Source organism: Carcharhinus amblyrhynchos, chromosome 34 (genome assembly GCF_965287045.1).
Source record: "Carcharhinus amblyrhynchos chromosome 34, sCarAmb.v2.hapA, whole genome shotgun sequence".
Classification (NCBI taxonomy): Eukaryota; Metazoa; Chordata; class Chondrichthyes; order Carcharhiniformes; family Carcharhinidae; genus Carcharhinus; species Carcharhinus amblyrhynchos.
This window is the reverse complement of record NC_137357.1, coordinates 8918562-8941206: the sequence shown is the minus strand read 5'-3', so window position 1 is coordinate 8941206 and position 22645 is coordinate 8918562. Positions and strand designations below refer to the sequence as shown.

The 22645-nt window shown below is 43.4% G+C and overlaps 1 protein-coding gene and 1 long non-coding RNA gene across 2 annotated transcripts in view; one reads left to right on the top strand and one right to left on the bottom strand.

Annotated features, from left to right (window-relative positions):
- Window positions 1-6442: 6442 nt before the first annotated feature.
- On the bottom strand, window positions 6443-8753 carry LOC145361381 (uncharacterized). Its single transcript, XR_013889825.1, has 2 exons — window positions 8576-8753; window positions 6443-8105 (listed from the first exon to the last, which is right to left on the bottom strand). It is a non-coding gene; the product is annotated as an uncharacterized LOC145361381 (long non-coding RNA).
- A 3141-nt stretch (window positions 8754-11894) lies between these two features.
- LOC145361327 (golgin subfamily A member 7-like) overlaps window positions 11895-22645 on the top strand; it is a 33244-nt gene continuing 22493 nt past the window's right edge. Inside the window, exon 1 of the mRNA XM_080216986.1 lies at window positions 11895-11967. Within this exon, the coding sequence (XP_080073112.1) occupies window positions 11959-11967 (9 nt within the window). The 5' untranslated portion in view covers window positions 11895-11958. The remainder of the gene's footprint in view (window positions 11968-22645) is intronic.

The following is a 22645-nucleotide window of genomic DNA, read 5'->3' as shown; positions in this document are numbered from 1 at the left end:
ACATAATCCAGGTTGATTCTCCAGTGATGTCCTGAGTACAGCCCAGTCATAAGTACAGCTTTTGGAAAACTTAAACCGAGGCCATATCCTCTCATGTATTGTAAAAGATCCCCTGGCACTACTTTGAAGTAGAACAGTGGAGTTATTCCTGGTGTCCTTGACAATATTTGTCCCTCCCTTCATGAAAACAGATGATTTGATTATTATCATATTGCTGTTTTGAAGGAGCTTGCTGTGTGCAAACTGACTGTTGTACTTCCTGCATTGCAACAATGGCTGCATTTCAGAACTATCTCATTGGCTGTAAAGTTTGGGATGTCCTGAGGTCATTCCTTTCAGTCAATGCAAGTAAAAGGCAAGAGAGATATAAAATTGGTTGCTGATTCACTAGTACCCACTTTACATGGTTGCACGGAGTTAAAATCTACTCCACAGTGGGACAGTTTCATCTTTTTAAGATATATATATGGTCATCTACCCTAAATGATTTTTGATGTGGCTTTATGTTAAAATGTTTCTTGGATTGAACTGATTGATTTATTATTGTCACATGTATTGGGATGAAGTGAAAAGTACAGTTTCTTGCAAGCTATACAGACAAAACATACGGCACATAAAGTAAATAGGGAAGAAGGAAGGGAGAGGGTACAGGATATAGTGTTGCAATTACCAATAGGGTGAGGAAAAAGATCAGCTTAATACGTGATAGAACCAGTCTGATGGCAGCAGGGAAGAAGCTATATTTGAGTCAGTTGGCACATGACCTCAGACTTTTGCGTCTTTTTCAAATGTTGTTTAGATAATTGCTCCTGCAAAGTGCTTTGCATTGCATTGTTATAGGTGCTATGTAATTGTCACTTGTTGTTGCCTCAAAGAAGAAATTCTGTTCCCTCCCATGCCCCCCACTCCCCAGTTACTGTTTATATGCTAGCCCCACTGATAAGTGAACCGTTTTGACTGTGCAGATGTGAGTAACAGATTTAAATGATCAGATGCGAAGCATAATTTTTTTTTGGTTAAACTGAGATGTGTGGCAACCTCAACTCTTTTTTGAAAAAGATCTAAAAATATAGATAGGCACAGAAAAGCAGACAGTGAGACACATGTTTTCCAGCTATGGTCTCACGGGAGCCGTGGGAACTGTTGAGTCCTGACTACCAGGGTCAGTCAAGCCCTTAGTCACTTGGTGAATAGACAGTGGGGGCATGGGTCAGCGAGGCTTTTTTCTCTGCCGTGAGGATGGCTTCTCTGAATTGTACAAGTGCAAGAAGTCCTTAGTGCTGCTGGAAAAGTGGGTTGATTCTTTACAGCGGAGAATAATAATTATAAATAACCCAAAGGCCGATGGGAGAGTTTTCACAATGAATTATGATGCTATTTGAAACCATCAATGCTCCTTTGTCAGCTCTGACAACTATCAGTCAATGAGCTCTTTATTTTCACAGTGTCTAACCAACAACTTCTCCCATTTATAAGTCTCTTCAGAAGGGGGCGGCACGGTGGCACAGCGGTTAGCAATGCTGCCTCACGGCACTGGGGACCTGGGTTCAATTCCTGGTTTGGGTCACTGTCTGCGTGGAGTCTGCACGTTCTCCTTGTGTCTGCATGGGTTTCCACCAGGGTGCTCCGGTTTCCTCCCACAGTCCAAAAGACATGCTGTTTAGGTGCCTTGGCTGTGCTAAATTCTCCCTCCATGTACCCAAGCAGGTGCCTGGAACGCACTGCCAGAGAAGGTGGTGTATGCAGGCACATTAGTAACATTTAAGAGGCATCTGAATGGGTACATGAATCGTGAAGGGATAGAGGGATACAGAGCAAAAAAGGGCAGAAGTTTTTTTTTAGTTAGGGCATCATGATCGACACAGGCTTGGAGGGGTCTAAGGCTTGTATCTGTGCTGGATTTTTCTTTGTTGTTTGTTCTTTGTCATTATGGGCAGCACAGCACTGCTGCCTCACAGTGCCAGAGACCCAGGTTTGATTCTGGCCTTGGGTGACTGTCTGCACATTCTCACCTTGCCTGCATATGTTGCCTCTGCGTGCTCCAGCTTCTTCCCACACTCGAAAGATATCCAGGGTGGGTGGATTAGCCATGGTAAATGTGCGGGGTTACGGGGATGGGGGGTGGTGGTGGGCCTGAGTAGGATGCTCTGTCAGAGAATCAGTACAGCCTCGATGAGCTGACAGGCCTGCTTCTGCACCGTAGAAATTCTACAATGAGTTCCTCTGCATGTTGTTTTCTTGTTTGTTCTTTTATGGAATGTGGGCACCTCTGGCAAGACCAGCATTTTTTTGCCCATCCCTATTAGTCCTTGAACTGATCGGCTTAACAGAGACAACCACATTCCCGTGGGTCCGGTAAAGGCTGTGTATTTCCTTCCCTGAAAGACCAGATGGGCTTTTTCTGGCACTCGATGATGGTTTCATAGTCACTATCAGTGACACCAGCTTTTAATTCCAGATTTACTCATTGAATTTAAACTCCACCAGATTCCAGTGCACAGATCATAGAGAGTCATCGAGGTTTCCAGCATGGAAACAGGTCCTTTTGCCTAACTTGTCCATACAGCCCATTTTTTTAACCACTAAACTAGTCCCAGTTGTTCGCATTTGGCCCATCTTATCCATGCAATCATCTGAATGCTTTTTAAAGACAAAATTCCACTACCACATCTGGCAGCTTGTTCCAAACACTCACCACCTTCTGTGTGAAAAAATTGCCCCTCTGGACACTTTTGTATCTCTCCCCTCTCATCTTAAACCCATGTCCTCTTTGGGAAAAGATCTATCTTTGGGAAATGATGTTGACTGTCTAACTGATCTTTGACCCTCATTATTTTATAGACCTCTATAAGATCACCCCTCAGTCTCTACGCTCCAAAGAAAAAAGTCACAGTCTATCCAGCCTTTCCTTCTAACTCAAACCATCAAGTCCCCCTGGTTCTGGATTAAGGCCACTGCACCACCATCTTCCTGTGGGTTTATAGAGGACCACACAGGACTACAAGGAGTAAGTGTCCTTACTGCCTTAAACTTGAAATTGCAGATTGTACCCACCCCCACCATGCCAGCACCATCCTCCAATAGGCTCGGGAAGTTGAAATTAAGGCCACAAAATCTTAATTTAAATGTATTTTTTGCACATTTTAATTCATAGAGGGTTTTGTTGAAATAAATAAAGAGGAACCGTTTCCAATTGGTGAATATTCTCTGATCAGCAGGTACAGATTGTTGGAGATTTAAGATGGCACAGTGGTTAGCATTGCTGCGTCATAGTGCAGGGGACCCAGGTTCAATCCAGCTTCGGGTCACTGACTGTGGGGGTCTGCATGTTCTCCCCATATCTGCGTAGGTTTCCTCCGGTGCTCCGGTTTCCTTCCAAGCTCCAAAGGTGTGAGGGTCAGGTTGATTGAGCGTGCTGAATTGTCCCTTCGTGTCGCGGAATTAGTAGGGTGGAGCTATGGGGCTAGGGCCTGGGTAGGATTGTTGTCGTTGCAGTCTTGATGGACCAAAAGGACTCCTTCTGCATTGCATGTGTAGTAGGGAATAAGTTAATGAACTTAGTAATACTTGAGGGAATGAAAAAAAAATCCAGTAGTCTAGATGCAGCCTGTTTATAGTCTAGATGCATATATTTCATATATTTCAGATAAATGTAACTTTGTTTTTGTGTGCCCAGGCTGCTCAGTGCCCTTGCTGTTGTACACAAGTTTCAGGTGAGCCAGACAGGGAGATAGCAGCTGCTCTTGCTATTGTACACAAGTTTTATGATAAGCCTGCTTAGAAATGTAGTTGACCCAGCTTGTAGTTATGTTGTGTCTTTAATTTTGTGGACTTTCGCCTAATATAGTAGAGCCTGCATGTCCTAAATATATTTTAGATATATATTCATTATATATTGCTTATGTGTCATGTATTAACATATTATACATATACATATGTTGTACAACTTATGAGCATAGGTTGTTATACCGGCCCGTTAATTTTAACTTGGCTTGTCAGCCTGTACGTTAGCTAAGGGCTAATCACACACGGCAATTGCAGCCTTGAGATAACCATGAAGAAATGCCGAGGCACCAAGTTCCCATTGATGGAGGACAACCTGCAGCCTGGGAACCTGCTGAGAATGAGAAGATGCGTACTTGACTTGGGGGATATAAATATATGCTCTCAACTTGTGTTCGGGGAGATGCCTGGGGAACTGCTGTTAGGTGCCAGGTGCAATTCATCTCAGAGGTATCTTTACCTACAACACATGGATTCTATGATTCTATGAGGTTGGCAAAAGAACCAGAGGCATCGTGATGAAAAGTTGAAGGGCCAAATAATCTCGTTCTGTGCTGTACTATTCTATAACTCCATGATTTTAAAGTTTGTAGATTTACCCCGGACTGAAGGAGAGCCCCTTCCAAATTCCATGAAATTCAAGCAGGATAAAGAAGTGTTTAAAAAGACAGAGCCACAAACAGGACTTGAGTTGTGTCAGAGCAGGGCTCAAAGGTCACATCCTGAACATCCCTGATTTATCTTCCATGTCATGTTGGAAATGCTACATGTTTTGGAGTCCAGAATTGTGAAATAGCCCTGTTATCCCATGCAGTATCAGAACGACTTACCCTTTCCATGAGCACAAATGAACTATCTGTTATTATTTATCTATGAGAATCTAGTGGGACTGCCTCCCATCCATCATCGGTGTCTGCTCCCACCAGGAGTGAAAGCCTCCCTGGAGGATATGCTGCTTTCTAACAATAGGGTTATTATGTCAGGTCACATGCAATGCATTATCAGAAGTACTGGTTCATGGTGACTGAACAAGACATTTGTAGTTTTGTTACATCCACCCAGGAATTTGTATTCGTGGCTCGGGATCAAATACCATGAATTTTAAGTTGTCCCACAAAAGCTTTAATCTGATGTAAGTGAATACTCATATAGGCTTCTTTATGTATTTAGAAAAATGTAGATTTGTGTAACGCCTGTTATGAGCTGAGGACATCCAAAAGAGCTTTACAGTCAAAGAGGTTATTTTTTTCCAGTGTTGTTGTTGAATCATTACAGCACAAAATGAGGCCATTCAGCCCATTGTGCCTGTGCCAGCTTTTGATTAATTAGTCCCACTCCCTTGCTTCTTCCCCATGGCAAGTGTAAGAATTCATCCGACACCAGTTTCACATCGCCAACACCCTTTACTCTATGCCGCAGGAAAGGGCTACAAAAGGGAGGTGGGGGGGGGGTGGGGAACGGGGAGAGAGACATGGTGGCGCAATGGTTAGCACTGCTGTCTGACAGCGCTAGGGACCCGGGTTCAATTCCAGCCTCGAGTTGCTGTCTGTTTGGAGTTTGCACTTTCTCCCAGTGTCTATGTGGGTTTCCCCCAGGTGCTCCAGTTTCCTCCCACAGTCCAACGATCTGTGTGTTCGGTTGATTGGCCAAGCTAAATTGACCTTTCATGTCGGGGGGGTTAGCAGGGTAAATAAATGGGGGTTACAGGAATAGGTGGGTGGGATTGTGGTTGGTACGGACTCAGTGGGCCGAATGGCCTCTTTCTGTACTGTAGGGACTCTATGATTTTATTACTATGGCTTACAGTTAGATAGTCTTCATCTTGGCGCCTATAGCCACAGGCCAGCTAGAGGAACAGGTTTAAATACTCCTGCTGACCGCTTCCCATTGGGTGAGTCTCTGCTTGCTCAGTAAGGCAGCTCATACTCTGCAAAGCCATGCGGAGATCTATTGGTGATCTGTGGTGGCTTTCAGGGCCACCATAACAGTAAGTATGATTCTGTTGTAATGCAAGAACAATATTCGGGATTCTCCCAAAGTCAAACTAAGCACCCAGCGGGCAGGAAAACAGGACAATTTCCTGCCAGTTTTTTTGGGTGTACTTACCTGAATGAATCTCCGACACTCTGTGCAATGCGGGCTGTCTGAGAGAGATTTGCGCTGAAAAGTGGCGGGCGGTGCCTCACTCCACCCGAGAGGCCAGCAGCATAGTGCTGAGCAGGCCACTGGGCATGCACCAATCTGTCAGTGCAGAGATCGGGGCATGTGCATGGCCCCCCCCACCAGAGCCGGCCTCCTGATCACTGGCCTCCCCAGTGCTCCCGAAACACCCCAGTTGCTGGCCTACTGGACCGCTCCCGCTGATCGTTGGCCTCCCCCCACACCCCCACCACCCACTTTCACCTAACCCAGCCTCCATCTCCCCCAGTGTTCAAGGTTAGGAATGAGAGAGACAAATGTTGAACATCGGTTGTGGTTTAGAACAGATAAAACGCAAAGTGGAAGAAAGTCTTGAGTAGCAGAGACAAGAAAGAATGGAACACTTGAATTGGGTGATCAACAGAAGTGAGAAGAAATATGTTCCTCAAAAAACCAAAACCAGGAAGGTAATAATGTGACACCAGCGATGGATCATGAATGAGAGCGAAAGGAAACAACAAATAAGTTAAAGTTTATTTATTTGTGTTACAAGAAGGTTGACATTAACACTGCAGTGAAGTTACTGTGAAAATCCCCCAGTCACCACACTCCTGTTCAGGTACTCTGAGGGAGAATTTAACATGGCCAATGCACCTAACCAGCGCATCTTTCGGACTGTCGGAGGAATCCAGAGCACCCGGAGGAAACCCATGCAGACACGGGGAGAATGTGCAGACTCCACACAGATAGTGACCCAAGCCAGGAATAGAAGCCGGGTCTCTGGAGCTGTGAGGCAGCAGTGCTAACCACTGTGCCACCGTAAAGTGGTTGGATACTAAACCAGCAGGAGACAAAAAGGAGTAAAAAGAATCCAGGAGAACATAAAGAAAAATATCAAAAAGGCAAAAAGAAATTACAAAGCAAAATTATCAAAGAAGGAAAAAGAAATATGTTGAACAGATGCATAAATAAAAAGATGAAAAGTAACAGAGGGATGAGTGAGATAAACTCATGAGTAATGACAGAAATTTGAAGAACTACTTCAGTTTTTATTGAAGTCAATCGAATGGATGTTTAATTAAAGGACAGGCTTGAAAGTATACAATTGGGATAGAAAGGGAAATGATTGACAAATCAGTAAGATGAAGATAGTTAGATAAGAAAGATTAGGGTGTGCAATGTTAGGGAACAAATTGTTATTGGATTGTACATTGGTTAAAAGCTGAAGTAGAGAGTCAGGGTAAATAGCAGTTGTTTGGGGTACAATTCTCCCATCCCACCCATGGTGGGGCATGGTGGTGGGCAGAAGCAGAGAATCTGGTGCGAACCAGAAAGACGGAAACCCACTGACATAAAGTCGCATTGCAGTCCTCCCAGTGATGGGTCGGACTGCCCATGGCTGGTGGGGTGAGTGTCTCTTAACATTCAGTTGCATCACATGAATGCTCACTTCAGCAGCTGTCCTTCAATATCCCATCAGGTCATCCAATCGTGGACCAGTCCAGCGGGAAATTATGTCGCTTTGAAACCCAATTGATAAATATTGGCCTGCACAAGGAGGCCTTCAGTTCTCAAGAGACTTTGAGCCAAGTGCAACAAAAGCCATCAAACCCACCAGCTGATGGGTGGTTGGAGGAATCAGCTGCTGGCCTGCCAGGAGATTTGGAGGGTAACTTGCTTGGGAATAATTAAAGAGGTTCCAAGAGCAGAATCTGGCCTGCCAAATCCCACCATTACAGCCAGCAGGAAAGGCGTTTCTGGAATCACCCACCATTTGGTTGCAAAGATGGAGAATTCACCTTTGGATTGGAGGAAGGGAGAAATCAGTATCAGTGCCGGGAACACTGTTGTTCATTACTAATCTGGATTTAGGAGCAAGTAACTCAAATTAAATGTTGCAGATAATTCTGAACAGGAGGATATAGCCGTTGCCGAGGAAGAGTGCAGCAACTCATAGGGAGATATCAGAGAACTTGCAGACTGAGAAATTAAATGACAAATCAACTTTAACATAGATAAACGTGAGGTGATGCACTTTGGTAGGAGAACAGAAACAGTGGCCGGGTTTCTCCGACATTGTCCGTGCTGGGGTTTTCCAATCCCGCTGCTGTGAATGGAGATTTGGCTGAGTGCCAAATTCTCAGTTCTTGCTGGCAGTTGTGGCTTCTGTCCACCATCTGCACCTTAGAAAATAGAAAACTGAATGTTGGGGTAAAAGCAAAGACATACAGGTGAACAGACCATTAAAAGTGGCTTTTCGGGTCAGCAGAGCCATAAAAACAACACTGGGATGTATTTCCAGTGAGAGAGAATTCAAAAGTAGTGTAATTATGTTAAACTTGGATTAGAGCATGGGATTATGTGTGGTTTTAGTGCCCAGACATGATGTTAAGGTACAAGATTAGAAATCCCAAGGTACATTACAGAGTCAGAGTTGACCCCAACAATTTGTTATTTTTCACATTAATATGATGTTTTACTCCGGGCATGATTATACAGATATACTGGGAATCTTTTACCAAAACAAACTTTATTTAACAACAGAGTTAACTATATCAAATGAAATACCTTAACACTTGAAAAATTAGGCATACAATTTTTAACTGTCAATCTATCTCTATATAAGTTCCAAATCAAGTAACATTCCGCTTACAGATTTAAACCCATCTTCAAAATCACTTAGCAAAACACTGGCTTATGTGCTTGTACTTAGATTAACAGTCCGAGAGCTCTGAGAGGTGTTTTCAGACAGAGAGAACCAGAGCTGCCTCCTAGCAGTCCAGGCTTGTTTTTTTAAAAGTGAAAGAGAAACTGGATAACTTCCCTGCATGCTTACCTCCTCCCATTAGCACATGACTCGGTCCTTGTCAATTGACTCTACCCTGTAACGCCAAGGGGAAAAACCAAATGCATTAACTCATTGGCTAAAATAAGTTATTATCCTACAATCTCAGCATGGATCTGCATGTTCTTCAGACAAATTGATTCCTTGCAATAAAACACTGCCTGTCACAAGAAATATGATGTAAACATATTTCTTAAAAGCACAGTATCATCACAATCGAAAGGATGCAAAAACATTGCAAAAAACAGATGAGCAATTTCCAAGGATTATACCCAGAGATGGAAGCCATCAGGAAAATTGAAAAGCCTGTTGTTTTTTCGATTAGAAAAAAATAGAAGGTTTAGAGGAGACTTGACAGAGGTCTTTGAAATCATGAATGTGTTTAATGGGACATGTGGAGAGAAAATGTCCACTTGTGGGAGACGTGGGGGCCATAAATAGATAAAGTTTAAAGCTTATTTTTTGCTGTCACAAGTCAGCTTACATTAACACTGCAATGAAGTTCCTGTGAAAATCCCCTCGTTGCCACAGTCCGACACCTGTTTGGGCACACTGAGAGAGAATTTAGCATGGCCATTGCACCTAACCATCATGTCTTTCGGACTCTGGGAGGAAATCGGAGCACCAGGAGGAAACCGACGCAGACAAGGGGAGAATGTGCAGATTCTGCTCAGACAACGACGCAAGCTAGGAATTGAACCCCTGTTCCTGGCCATGTTGTGGGTATGCCGGCGTTGGACTGGCGTAAACACAGTAAAAAGTCTGACAACACCAGGTTTTAGTCCAACCTATTTATTTGATAATATACTCGCAAGCTTTCGAGGGGTTACCCTCTTCGTCAGGTGAATGGAGAGTTCTGGCCTCAGACAGAGCATATAAAGCACAGACAGTTTAGAGATTACTGATTAAAATGCGAATCCTTACACCTAACCTGCTGTTCAAGACCTGAAGTGGCTGATAATGTGAGTGGTAGGAGCACTGATCACAGTTTAAAGAGATGTGTATTGTCTCCAGACAGTACAGTAAGTGAGGTTTTGCAAACCCAGGCAAGTCACGGGGGTTACAGATAGTGCGACATGAACCCAAGAGGCAGCAGTGCTAACCACTGTATCACTACTAATAAATTCAGCAAGGAAATATGGAGATCTTTATTTACTCAAAGAGCAATTGGAATGTGGAACTCGCTATCATATGGAGCAATGGAACAGAAAGATATGCTGAAAAGTTGAGATGAAGTAGATGGAGTAGCACTAGGTTTGTGTGGGCTAGAAGCACCAGCTTGACTAGTTGAGCCAAATGGCCTGGTTCTGGCTGCATTTCTAATAGGCAAAAATAAAACAGCTTGGACCAGTGTTCTTATTTCCCTGTTTTTTTTTATTCTGGGAAATCCTGTGTTTCAAAGTTTATTTATTCATGTCGGCCTACATTAACACTGCAATGAAGTTACTGTTAAAATCCCTGAGTCACCACACTCTGGCACCTGTTTGGGTACACTGAGGGAGAATTGAGCATCTAACCAGCACGTCTTTCGGACTGTGGGAGGAAATCGGAGCACCCGGAGGGAACCAACGCAGACTATGACCAAAGCTGGGAATTGAAATCGGTTCCCTGCCACTGTGAGGCAGCAGTGCTTATTACTGTGTCACTGTGAAGGCTGAACATCTTGAAACAATTCATGTTCATAAATAATAAACATTTACAATAGCACAAATTATATCTGTGACAAGATGCTAAAAAGTTTGTAATGTTTTAAATTATACGATCAAATTAAATACTAAATTAAATGATATACATTTTCTAAATTACTATTTCCTGGGTTGAGATAAGAGGTTTCTTTGTTTCCACTCCAAACTACTTTCCTGATGTAATAAATACAGAAACATAGAACTAAAATAACTTTAAATCTAAACTGTGGTTAGCACTGCTACTTCACAGCGCCAGGGACCCGGGTTTGATTCCCGGCTTGGGTGTCTGTCTGTGTGGTGTCTGCACATTCTCCCCGTGTCTGTGTGAGTTTCCTCTGGGTGCTCCGGTTTCCTCCCACAGTCCAAAAGACACACTGGTTAGGTGCATTGGCTGCGCTAAATTCTCCCTCAGTGTAGCTAAAAGGTGCCAGAGTGTGGCGACAAGTCGATTTTCACAGTAACTTCATTGCAGTGTTAATGTAAGCCGACTTGTGACAGCCATAAATAAACTTTAAACTTTGAAAAAAAGTGTAACAAAATAGGTTGTATAACAATTTAAATGCATATGTAAATTCTGAATAATGTAAAGAAACACGACATGGTGGCGCAGTGCTTAGCACTGCTGCCTCACAGCTTTAGGGATCAGGGTTTGATTCCCGGCTTGGGTCACTGTCCCATGTGGAATCTGCATCTTCTCCCCATGTCTGTGTTGGTTTCCTCCAGGTGCTCCGGTTTGCTCCCACAGTCTGAAAGACGTGGTGGTTAGGTGCATTGTCGATGTTAAGTTCTCCCTTAATGTACCAGAACAGGTGTCAGAGTGTGGCGACGAGGGGATTTTCACAGTAACGTTACAGCAGTGTTAATGTAAGCCTACTTGTCACACTAATAAATATGCTTAATATTTTTTAAAAAAACACAGGTTATATAACAATTTAAGGGTGTATATTAATCTGAACAATGTAAAGAAACACACTGGGCACAGTACCAGGGACCTGGAGTTAATTCTGGCCATGGCTCACTGCGTGGGTTTTTTCCCATAGTCCAAAGATCTGCGGGTTAGGTGGATTGGCTGTGCTAAATTGACCCTAATGTCAGTGGGATTAGCAGAGTAAATGAGAGTTACGGGAATTGTAGTCGGTATAGACTCGATGAGCTGAATGCCTTTCTTCTGCACTGTAGGATTCTGATATGGGATGTATAACAAGGTGAAGGTGGATATAAATTTGAACAATGTAAAAAAATAGGATATATAACAATTTAAAGGTGTATATAAATCTGAACAATGTCAAGAAACAAGATCTTTAACAATCTAAAGGTGTATGTAATCCTGAAAAATGCAAAGAAACAGGGTATGTAACAATTTAAAGGTGTATGCAATGTTAATTGTGAAAGACTATTTGAGGTGGCAATGCTGTTCTGGGAGACACTTTGGAGGGCGGCCCTTTTGTTCCAGGCGGAACCTTGAGCCTGGGATCCAGCAACCCGGAAGCAAGGCGGCGGCTCAAGATGGCGGAGGTAAGGGAAGAGGAGAGTGGGGCCATGGCAGCTCGGCGGCTGTGGGGAGAGCGGAAAGGGAATGCGGGTGTTGGCGGTTCGGCGAGGGGGGACGGGCGGGTTGCGGAGGGTTCCGCAGTTGCTCGAGGGCCAAGGATATAGGCTGTCCACCCTGGCTTCCCTCTCCTTCCCCGGGGCAGGAGTAGCTGGGTGTCCCCGGGAAACCGCTCCGCCCTTCGCTCCCAGACCCTGATGGTGAATTTCAGCCGCCCTCTGAAACGCTAATCACGAAAAAAAACCACGAAATAATCAGACTCCTTTGGATGAGACTTTAAACACAAAAAAAACCTAACGTTATTTCGACTAAGAACAGCCATCTCAAGAACAACTTCTCTGCTGCCATCAGACTTTTTGATTTGATTTATTACTGCTACATGTACTGAGATACAGTGAAAAGTATTGTCGTGTGCTAAACAGACAAGGTATGCTGTAAGTAGGGGAGGAGAAACGGAGAGTATGCAGGATGTAGTGTGACAGACATAGCTCAGGTGTAGAGAAAGATCAGCTTAATATAAGGCAGGTCCGTTCAGAAGTCTGATAGTGGTGGTACAGTGGTTAGCACAGCTGCCTCATCGGACCAGGGTTCAATTCCTGGCTTGGGTCGCTGCCTGTACGGAGTCAGCGTGTTCTCCTTGAGTCTGCATGGGTTTCCTCTGGGTGCTCTGGTTTCCTCCCACAGTCTGCAAGATGTGCTGGTTAGGTACATTGGCCATGCTAAGTTCTCCCTCAGTGTATCTAAACAGGTGCCGAGTGGTGACTGGGGGATTTTCACTAACTTCATTGCATTGATCATGTAAGCCTACTTGTGACATTAATATTTAAAATCTTTAAGAAGCTGTTCTTGAGCATGACCACACATTAAGCAGAACTTTCTCTGTATTTTAGCTATAACTAAGACTACATTCTGCACCCTCTCCTTTCCTTCTCTGTGCTCTGAATGATACGTTTTGTCTGTATAGCTTGCAAGAAACAATACTTTTCACTGCATCCCAATACATGTGACAAATCAATTTAGTTTATTCCCCACTGCACCCTGAGTCCTAGACTATATTCATCCCTCTCTCAACCAACATTACTTTGAAAAGAAATGATCACAAAGCTGGCTGCTTGTGTTTCCTGAAATACCCCCATGGCTGTCCTTTTGACAGCACTTTATGGGCTGTGAGCTCTTCTTTTGCAAGTGCCCTGGGGCTGTGAAAGTTGCCACATAAATGCAAATCTCCCTTCTCTTTTTTTAAAATCATTGACTTCCCCCTTGTTTGCAGTCATTTTACAAGGTTTAAGTTCAAAACAAATAGGTGTAGTAGAAGGAAGAGGAGACGAGGAAGTTTCACTGTATTGATCAGTGTTATGATCTTTCACCTGATTTTACATAAAACTGTGTTCACTGTCAGAGGGGGGGGGTCTCGTGTTGCTAATATTGAATTCAGCACTTATATGTGGGAAGGAGATTTTTTTCCCTCTCTTCCACTTTTATGTGTGATATATTTGGCAAATGAAATGATGTGTGTCACAATGTTTTACATCTGAGGATACTGGACTTCATGTTGGAAGTTGTACTTTTAAAAATGGTGATTGTTCTTTTAATTAATTGGACTTGTGTACTGTTAGCACAACTGCTCTCTGAGCTCCTCCTTTGAGTGATGCATTAATTGTTCCTTGATCCTTGAGTACAAATCTGATACACCCCGTTTTGAAGAGTGCCTGTTATAACTGGCAGTTGAAGCCCACATTGCAATCTGCCTACGGAATGTGAGATTGCAACTGTCCTGCCCAATAATTTTGTTCCCTTTTCCCTCCTCAGCCTCCAGTCACTGCCAAACCGACAACACCCAATCTCTTAAGGAAGAGATTTGCACTTGGACATGCTTTAATTGTGCTGGCAGCATATACATCTTACGATATTGTTTTTGGACAAAAATTGAAAAGCTTTTTAATTGTGTTGCTGATTCGTTGCATTTGTTGAAGATGTGGTTGTCAGCAAATATATGGCTATTCTCAGAAGTTGCCATGATGCTAAAGCTTCTGTGACAGAGGATTGATTGTTTTCTTTATGTGGGAGACAGTTACATCTTGGAAGATAAATGAGTGGTTTAGCTGATCTCCTGTTTCTTATCATCTGAAAATATGATTTTACAATCGTGCCAATGCTTCTAAATTCCCCTACCCTTCACATTGCTCTTAAGACTCTTTATGTATGCTGTTTGCACCTTCAGACGTGTGGACTTTTTCTGTATTATGTTCACCTCACCATGTTTTTTGGTGCTGTGAATGTCAGCAGTTTGTTGTTTTGCAAGACTCTTGCAAAATGATGCTTGTAAAAATATTTTGTCAGATTTGCAAGATGTTACAGCGTGTAACTGTTGGGCCATTGTTTAGTTATGGAACAGTTGATTGCATTCTGCCTTACAGTGCCTGCGACTGTTGAACAGGGTAAATTCTGAACTTTCACTGTGGATTTATTTTTGTTGTCCACTAAGTTCTGTGACATGATGATGGAAATGAGTTGTTTCACCCTCCAACCGTCTGAGCTCACTGCATCCCTCCATGTTGTCCACTTGCACAATCTCTTTTTCATCACTTGATTCACTCTTGGTGCCTGTGATTTCAGCTCGCTCCAGTTTCATCCTACACCCCAAAAACATGCTCTTAGGCTGATTGTGTTAACAACTTGTCCCTGATTTCGACCTCCTTTAATCTGGCACACTTAAAATTCTGTAAATTTGCACCCCTTTATTGTGGACTCCAAGAGGCGTAGGTGAAAGAAAGATTGGAATGAGGTGCTCACTGAATGTTAAAATGGGCGGTGTGGGCTTGTAGGACTGAAGGGCCTGTTTCCTGTGCTGTTTTGTTGTTCTTTGTCCTTCAGCTCTGCAATTGCCTGGTTAGGTGTATTGACGCGAACAGGCACCAGAATGTGGCAACTTGGGGAATTTCACAGTAACTTCACTGCAGTGTTAATGTAGGCCTTACTTGTAATCAATAAATAAACTTCATCTCTTCCTTTAGGGCAACCCCTAAAATCCACTGTCTCCATCAAGCTTTTGGTCATCTGTCCTAATATCTCGTTCTGTGGCTTGCTCTCAAAGTTGGTTTGACATTTTTGTGGAGCATCAGGTGCTCTGACGGAGAGTCATCTAGACTCAACATTGGGCTGTATTCTCCACAGATCCTGTCAGACCTTCTGAGATTTTCCAGCATTTTCTGTTGTTGTGTGTGTGTGTTTTACTATGCTCAAATCGGTATAAAAGCTATTATTGATTTTGTATAAGCTCTGTTGTCTCTCCTTCAATACATCATGAAAATCTGGTACTACCTCAAAACATCTGATATAATTTCAGTTTATTTCAACAGAAGATTTAATCAAGAGCTCTTGAAATGAAGTCTCGGTTCCACCCCCAAATTCCATTCAGTTGAATAAAGGAGGAAATGTGCTTTGAAGTCGCAACGTTTTGTTGAAGTTATCCTGATAAATGGCCTGTTTAACTTTCCATCATCTGATGTCATTTTGAACCACTGTCAGTCCATGATGCTTTGGTGCTTACACTTGTGTGCTGCATGAGATGTCAAGTGCCCTTTCTCTCAACTTATGCCACAGCCACATTTCCTTCCTTGTACTTCACAGTTGGTGCAGTAAGAAAAACCTGGTTCAAAGCCTCGTTTGTTTCATAAAGCTTGCTTTTTGGTAGATTTTAGGAAGTGAGTCAGTCTCTTGTGTTCCGTGGACAATGACAAATTGTTTCAAATTTCATTGTGAAATGGAGTGATGTCATCTGACAGGCTTGATGGCCTATCAGCCTTCTCTTATTAAAATTAAACACCTGAAGAGCGAGCTTTGGACCAATTTAATCTGCTGAGTCACCAAGCGTTCTGATACAAGTTCAGTTTCAGCCTTCGTGACTGTGGAGTCTGTACATTCTCCCGGTGTCTGTGAGGGTTTCCGCCGCCTGCTCTGGTTTCCTACCATAGTCCAAAGATATGTGGGTTAAGTTGCTGGGTCATGCTGAATTAGCCCTTAGTGTCAGGGGATTGCCAGGGTAAGTATGTGGGGTTAAGGGGATACGGCCTGGGTGGGATTGTTGTTGGTGCAGGCTCGATGAGCTGAATGGCCTCATTCTGTACTGTAGAAATTCTAGGTGCACCTTGAACCACTTTTTATTGCATATTGAGATGCAGTTGAGTGCCAAGATAAAGCAAGATGTCTCAAAATAGTTTGGAACATACAATCACTTTTTTTTGTCGGAACTAAAGCAGCCATTTTGTGCCCAGTTTTACAGAGTGAAGGAGAAAAATGACCTTGTTCAGAAATACATGTTGGCTAGGGGACATTGAGCTCTCCTTTGTTCCTCTTTGGGTAGTGCCAAGGGATCTTATTCGGTTTACTGAACAGGCAGGCAATATCTTGATTCAAGGTGAGGAGAAATTTCTTCACTCAGGCTGGTGAATGTGTGGAATTCACTATCCCAGAATGTAGTTGAGGCCAAAACATTGTCTGATTTCAAGAAGAAATTAGATTTCGCCCTTGGGGCTAAAAGGATCAAAGGATATGTTGGGGGAAGGGATCAGGATATTGAAATCGATCCGTCGTGATCAAATGAATGGAGCCGAATGGCCTACTCCTGCTTCTAGTTTCAATGTTTCTCATAATTCACTTGCAGGATTGGAATTCCAATAATGCCAAATTCACTTAATATTGCACTGGAGTGTTCACTAGATTGTGTTGAAGTTGGTAGTGGGGTTTGAACCCACAAGCTTTGGATCGGAGTGCAGATATTTTTGACTGGTCTTTCTGGAGGTTTGCTGTGGTTTAAGGTGCTGCTGCTTGTTGGGATCTCGTTGGGGATACTTTCTTCTCCTTGATAGCAGGAATCCACCTCGGATTACGATAGCAGCTGCTGGCTAAAGCTTGGTTGTAGGTTGACTTGACTTTTAGTGGGGTACTTGATGGAGCAAGGAGGAAATACAATGGCTTGAAGTTTGTAAGGAGGGGAGGGATTGGAAAAGGTGGGGGGGGCGGCGGCAATGTATTGTCAAGAGCGAACCGGTTGGAGGAAGTTCTGCAGAAGGATTTGTCATCAGTGTGAACCACTATTGTGAAAAGCAAATAGAAAAACCCAGGCATGCAGTTGCTAAAAGGTTACATGATTTTAAGTTGTGGTTTTTTGACTTCAGTATGTTTGAAGAAGAGTGCTTTTTCCCTGTCTCCTGATTCCTTTGCTGCATGATCACCACGGACAGTGACGGTTCGGAAGAAAACACTGTTGATGAAAGTGAAATTATTCTTCACAGTTGTCTGGTATCTTTCTGTTGAGGAAATACCACAATATGTCCACAGAATGCATGACCATGTATAAAGCACTCTCCACCACTCATCCCAACCCCCTTTCCCTTTCAGCATTCCCAAGAACCTATTCCTTCTGCAACATCCACACCAATCCCTTCTCTTCCTACGCACCTTCATGCAAGCACAGGAGATGCAACACGTACCATTTTATCTCTGATCTTGCCACCCTTCGGGGCCCCAAAATGTTCCTTCAGGTAAAACAGCGACTTAGCTGGTGTTTCTGTTTACTATATTAGCTGCTCACACTACAGTCAGCTCGACATGAGGGAGACACATTCAGATTTGTAGTACGCCTCTGTTCATTCCACCAATGTGACCTTGAATTTCTGGCTACTTGCCATTTAAATTTGCTGCCCCACTCCTTCGCTGACCTCTACCTCCTACACTGTTCATTGTTTGATGTAAGCTGCAGCAGCGCCTCACCTTTCTGGATGCACTTCTGGCCTTCTGATTCATTGAGTTCAGCAATTCAGGTCATAACTCGTGCTCCCGTTTGTCTGGACAACACCCTTTGCTTTGATTTGATTTATTGTCACATGTATTGGGATAAAGTGAAAAGTATTGTTTCTTGCGCGCGATGCAGCCAAAACACGTTGTTCATAGAGTACATAGAGGAGAAGAAAAGGAGAAAGGGTGCAGAAGAGATTTAAAAAGCGCATTATTAGGGAGAAAAGAGTTAGAGTTCAGTTTTAGGAGCATAGAACGAGATTACAAAGTCGAATTAGACGGCATGCTAGGGACAGCTTGCAAGAAGTTGCCTCACTCCAGTGCCATCTCAAAGTCATTGATTCTGTAGTTCCGGTTTAAAGATTTGTTTTTCTTTGCTTGCCTCAGCGCTGTCTCATTTGGCCTTGTGGTATTGTTTCCTTTGTCATTCAATTTCCTCGGATTGATGGATGGGTGGCATGGTGGCACAGTAGTTAGTACTGCTGCTTCACAGTGCCAAGGACCCAGGTTCGATTCATGGCTTAGGTCACTGTCGGTGTGGAGTTTGCACATTTTCCCTGTGCCTGCGTGGCTTTCTTCCACATGCTTTGGTTGCCTCCAAAGATATGCGGGTTCGGTGGATTGGCCATGCTAAGTTTCCCCTTAGTGTCAGGGGGACAAGCTTGAGTCAATGCGTAGGGTTATGAGGATTGTGGTTGGTGTGGACTTGATGGACTGAATGTCCTCTTACTACGTTGTAGGATTCTATGATTGTAGATGTAGTCTTCTGTACTTTGCATCCCCACCCATTTTCCCTGCTTCTGAAATTGCTTAAATCCTGATTTATTTCCTGTTCTGGTGCAAAGTCATCTGTTTGTCTTCCAATAGATGCTGCCCGATCTGCTGAGCATTTTCTGTTTATATTTCAAGATAAAGTATCTATGACACTATAGTATGAAAATGGGTACAACAAGAATACCCCCCTCCCCCGCCCGCCACTAATCTCTCTTGATGGTGGAGCGCTTGTTTTGGCGCTGAGGTAAGATAGTCACGCTGGTCGATTCAGTGCTCCTGCCTTTTCGGAAAAATAAAGCAAAGAAATATTTGTATTGGCTTGAACTCTCAGGATGTTGAATTTGCCAAAAGGCAATGTGTGATCAAGCTGCACAGAATGGAAGGCCCCAGGCGTGATTCTTATCTTGAGCTAAAGCAGGGCAACATATGGAATGGAACAGTCAAGAGTTCAAAGAGCAAGCTAGGAGTAACCAGGCTGCAGATGTCAAATGGGCGCACCATTGTCTGAGATGCCATTCCCATTCCATTATATTTCAACGGTCTGCTCTCACATTCCTGTGGTTGCCAGAGTGCACATCTGGCTTTGGACTCTCATCGTGGCAAGAAGCACAAAAATTATCTGGAAGAGTGATGATGTTGTTTTCATGCTAACATTGTGCAACCTGTATAATGTGGGTGTCTCATCCAAAGTCTGCATATAGCTGCACAAAGCAGGCCAGTTGAAACTGGAGTTGTTCAATTGGCTGTGCAACAGAGCCAGCCTAGCCTCACCCTGCTGCGTTCTTTCTTCTTGCCTGGTCATTTCTATCAGTTGAAACTGATTATCAGTTGAGGGTTTTGTACTTGAAAGCCCAGGCAACATAATATTTTTAAAAAATCAGTACATGTATTTAATTTTCATTCTCTTGTTCGAGTACTTAGTGTTTTTGGAGGGGGTTGAGGAGGCTGGTGGATATTGTCAGGGTATCACCAGTGCTCAGATATTAATTTAATGGCAGAGATTGGCTGTGATTGTAAAATTGAGCCAATAAGATTGGCTGGGAATGCCTGAGGCTGCAGGCCGCAGCCAGGAGGGGGGATTGTGTATCCGGGTCTGAGGAATGGGGTTGAAGGGCTAGGTTATTGGGAGATTGTGACCGGACGTGTCGTCGTTTGATTATTGGATGTGGGAGATGGGTGGAGAAGCAGATACGCTGATCCAGCAGGTAAAAACAAAAATAGTTAGATTAAAGATGCTCGCTTTCCTTGCGCTGTCAGGTTTACTGAGGACCATGGAACCTGATCGGCTTGGATGAAATTTAAAATGGAGGCCCAACCCAAGGCATGCAGCCTCATTAAGTTTGAAGTTCATTTATCAGTGTCACAAGTAGGCTTACATTCACAGTAACTTCATTGCACTGTCGAAGTCCCCTGGTTGCCACACTCCGGCGCCTGTTCAGGTACACTGAGGGAGAATTTAGCATGGCCAATGCACCTAACAAGCCCGTGTTTCAGACTGGGAGGAAACTGGAGCACCTGGATGAAACGCACGCAGACACGGGGAGAATGTGCAGACTCCACGCAAACAGTGACCCGAGGCTGGGAATCGAACATGAGACCCTGACACTGTGAGGCAGCAGTGCTAACCCACTGTGCCACCATGCCACCCCATCATAATATTTTGATGACCAAAATGCTCTACCCTTCTATTAAACTGGAAGTGGGTAGGTTAGGATCGAATTGAAATTTTCTTGAGCATTTCACATCTGCCTGACAACATACCCTTTTTTGTTTGAGGATTAAAATCCTCTCCAACCCACTGCCCCTAAAAGTGTCAACAGGTGACTCCATTGTATTTCTCCATGTGAAGATTTGATTGAATGTGGCTTTGTTTAAGGAAGTGTCAAAGAAATCAGGCTGCATTATGCAATTCACACAAGCATTTAGTTTTATTTACTGAGAAACGAATAGAATTGCTGGAGGATATATGACTTCATGGTTCTTTCCTAATGCATCGTTGTGCTGATAAGGAATGAGCTTGTAGTGTGTCAGGTCATGCTGCTGGTTTCTATTTCATATGCTTTCGATATACTCAACTTACACCAGCCAATATCTGGTGACTTTCAGCTCTTGTGACGTTCATATCATATTCCTGTGATAGGAAATTAATTTTCCTTTGATTTGATTGTGATTTATTGTTGTCACGTGTATTAACACACAGTGAAAAGTATTGTTTCTTGAGCACCAAACAGACAAAGCATACCGTTCATAGAGAAAGAAGGGAGAGAGTGCAGAATGTATGTTACAGTCATAGCTAGGTTGTAGAGAAACATCAAGGTAAGTCCATTCAAGTCTGACAGCAGCAGGGAAGAAGCTCTTCTTGAGGCAGTTGGTATGTGATCTGACTTTTGCATCTTTTCCTGAAGGAAGAAGTTGGAAGAGACAATGTCTGGGGTGCATGGGGCCCTTAATGCTGGCTGCTTTGCCAAGTCAGTGGGAAGTGTAGACAGAGTGAATAGATGGGAGGCTGGTTCGCGTGATGGATTGGGCTACATTCACGACCTTGTGGGCATTTGTTAGAGAATAGTTGACCACATCACACGATACTCGCCTTTATTAGCACTTTATTGCAACAGCAGCAATTAGACTGGATTGAATGGTGAACTCTCTGGTGTATGTTTCGGTCCTTGCCCCTGGGGTATTCCTGTTGGGTTATGGTCTCACAGGAATAGTCAACCTGGTGATACTTTGCCAGGTGAGTTATTTGTCTTCTAACCAATTCTGCTGTTGGCGATCTATCTTTCCATAAACTCTTTGCAACTAAATGTGCTTTTTCTTTCACTTGTGTCGACTTAAGTGTTTAACAACCTTCTAATTGATTGTTTTTCTTTAAGATTAGGCTCTTGGGATTTCTGTTTTTCTGAAACTTCACATTCAGTTCTCTCAGCCAGTGTTCCAATTTGATTAACTTTCACACAGTATGCAATTGTATTCAGGGCAGAACTCCCTATTTAATATATGTAAGGGAAACATTGCGCACTATTTTCTGTCTGGGGCGAGAGCCCTATAGCAGGGAGCCAGCCTCTCGGAAGCCTTTTGTATCTTCACAAATCAAATGGTCCCAAAGGGACAGAAGATACACAATTGTTGCTAGACCTGCATGTTCAATTTCCATGTGCTCAATCTTTCTCTCTCAGATCACTGACTGCATTGACTTTGTCTTTGAGAACTCAAGACTGCCATGCATCTGGGATTTTATTTTGCAAGGTGCAGCATTTGGCAGTAAACTTATAAAACTAAAATGTTGCAAAGGTGGCAGAGTGGTTAGCACTGCTGACTCACAGCTTCAAGGACCCGGGTTTGATTCCTGGCTTGGGACACTGTCTGTGCGGAGTCTGCATGCTCCTTCTATATCTGTGTGGGTTTCCTCTCGATGCTCTAGTTTCCTACCACAGTCCTGAAGATGTGCTGATTAGATGCGTTGGCCATGCTAAATTCTCCCCCAGTGTACCCAAACAGGTGCCGGAGTGTGGCGACTAGGGGATTTTCACAGTATGTTTGTTGCAGCATTAATGTCAGCCAACTTGTGACAATAATATAAACTTTAAAAAAAATTATGAAATGAGTCGTTCTTGTGGTTCAAATGTTGTTTCAACTCACTCTACGTTTGAGTGAATTGATGGGCTGAAAATCTTGTCCCTTTGGCTGTAAGAATCTATTGTGTGACAATAGACGCAAAACAATTTCAAGTGGGTGCAAGTTGACCTCACAGCTGGTGATGATTTCACGCAAAGTATGGATGTACTTAAAATACTGCGGTTGTGAAGTGGTCAGTTAAAACATTTTGGTTTTGGACCATAATGGCAATGTGCTTGCTGTTAAATCTGCACGTGAAAACTGGACATGAGTTCTGTATTCACAGTATGAAGTTGTTCATGAAGGCCCTGCCTCCTCAACCATGCCCCTCGCCTGAGGTGAAGTGATCATAGAAACCCTACAGTGCAGAAGGAGGCCATTCAGTCCATTGAATCTGCACCGAGCACAATCCCACCCAGGTTCTATCCCCGTAACCCCACGTATTTATTTCGCTAATCC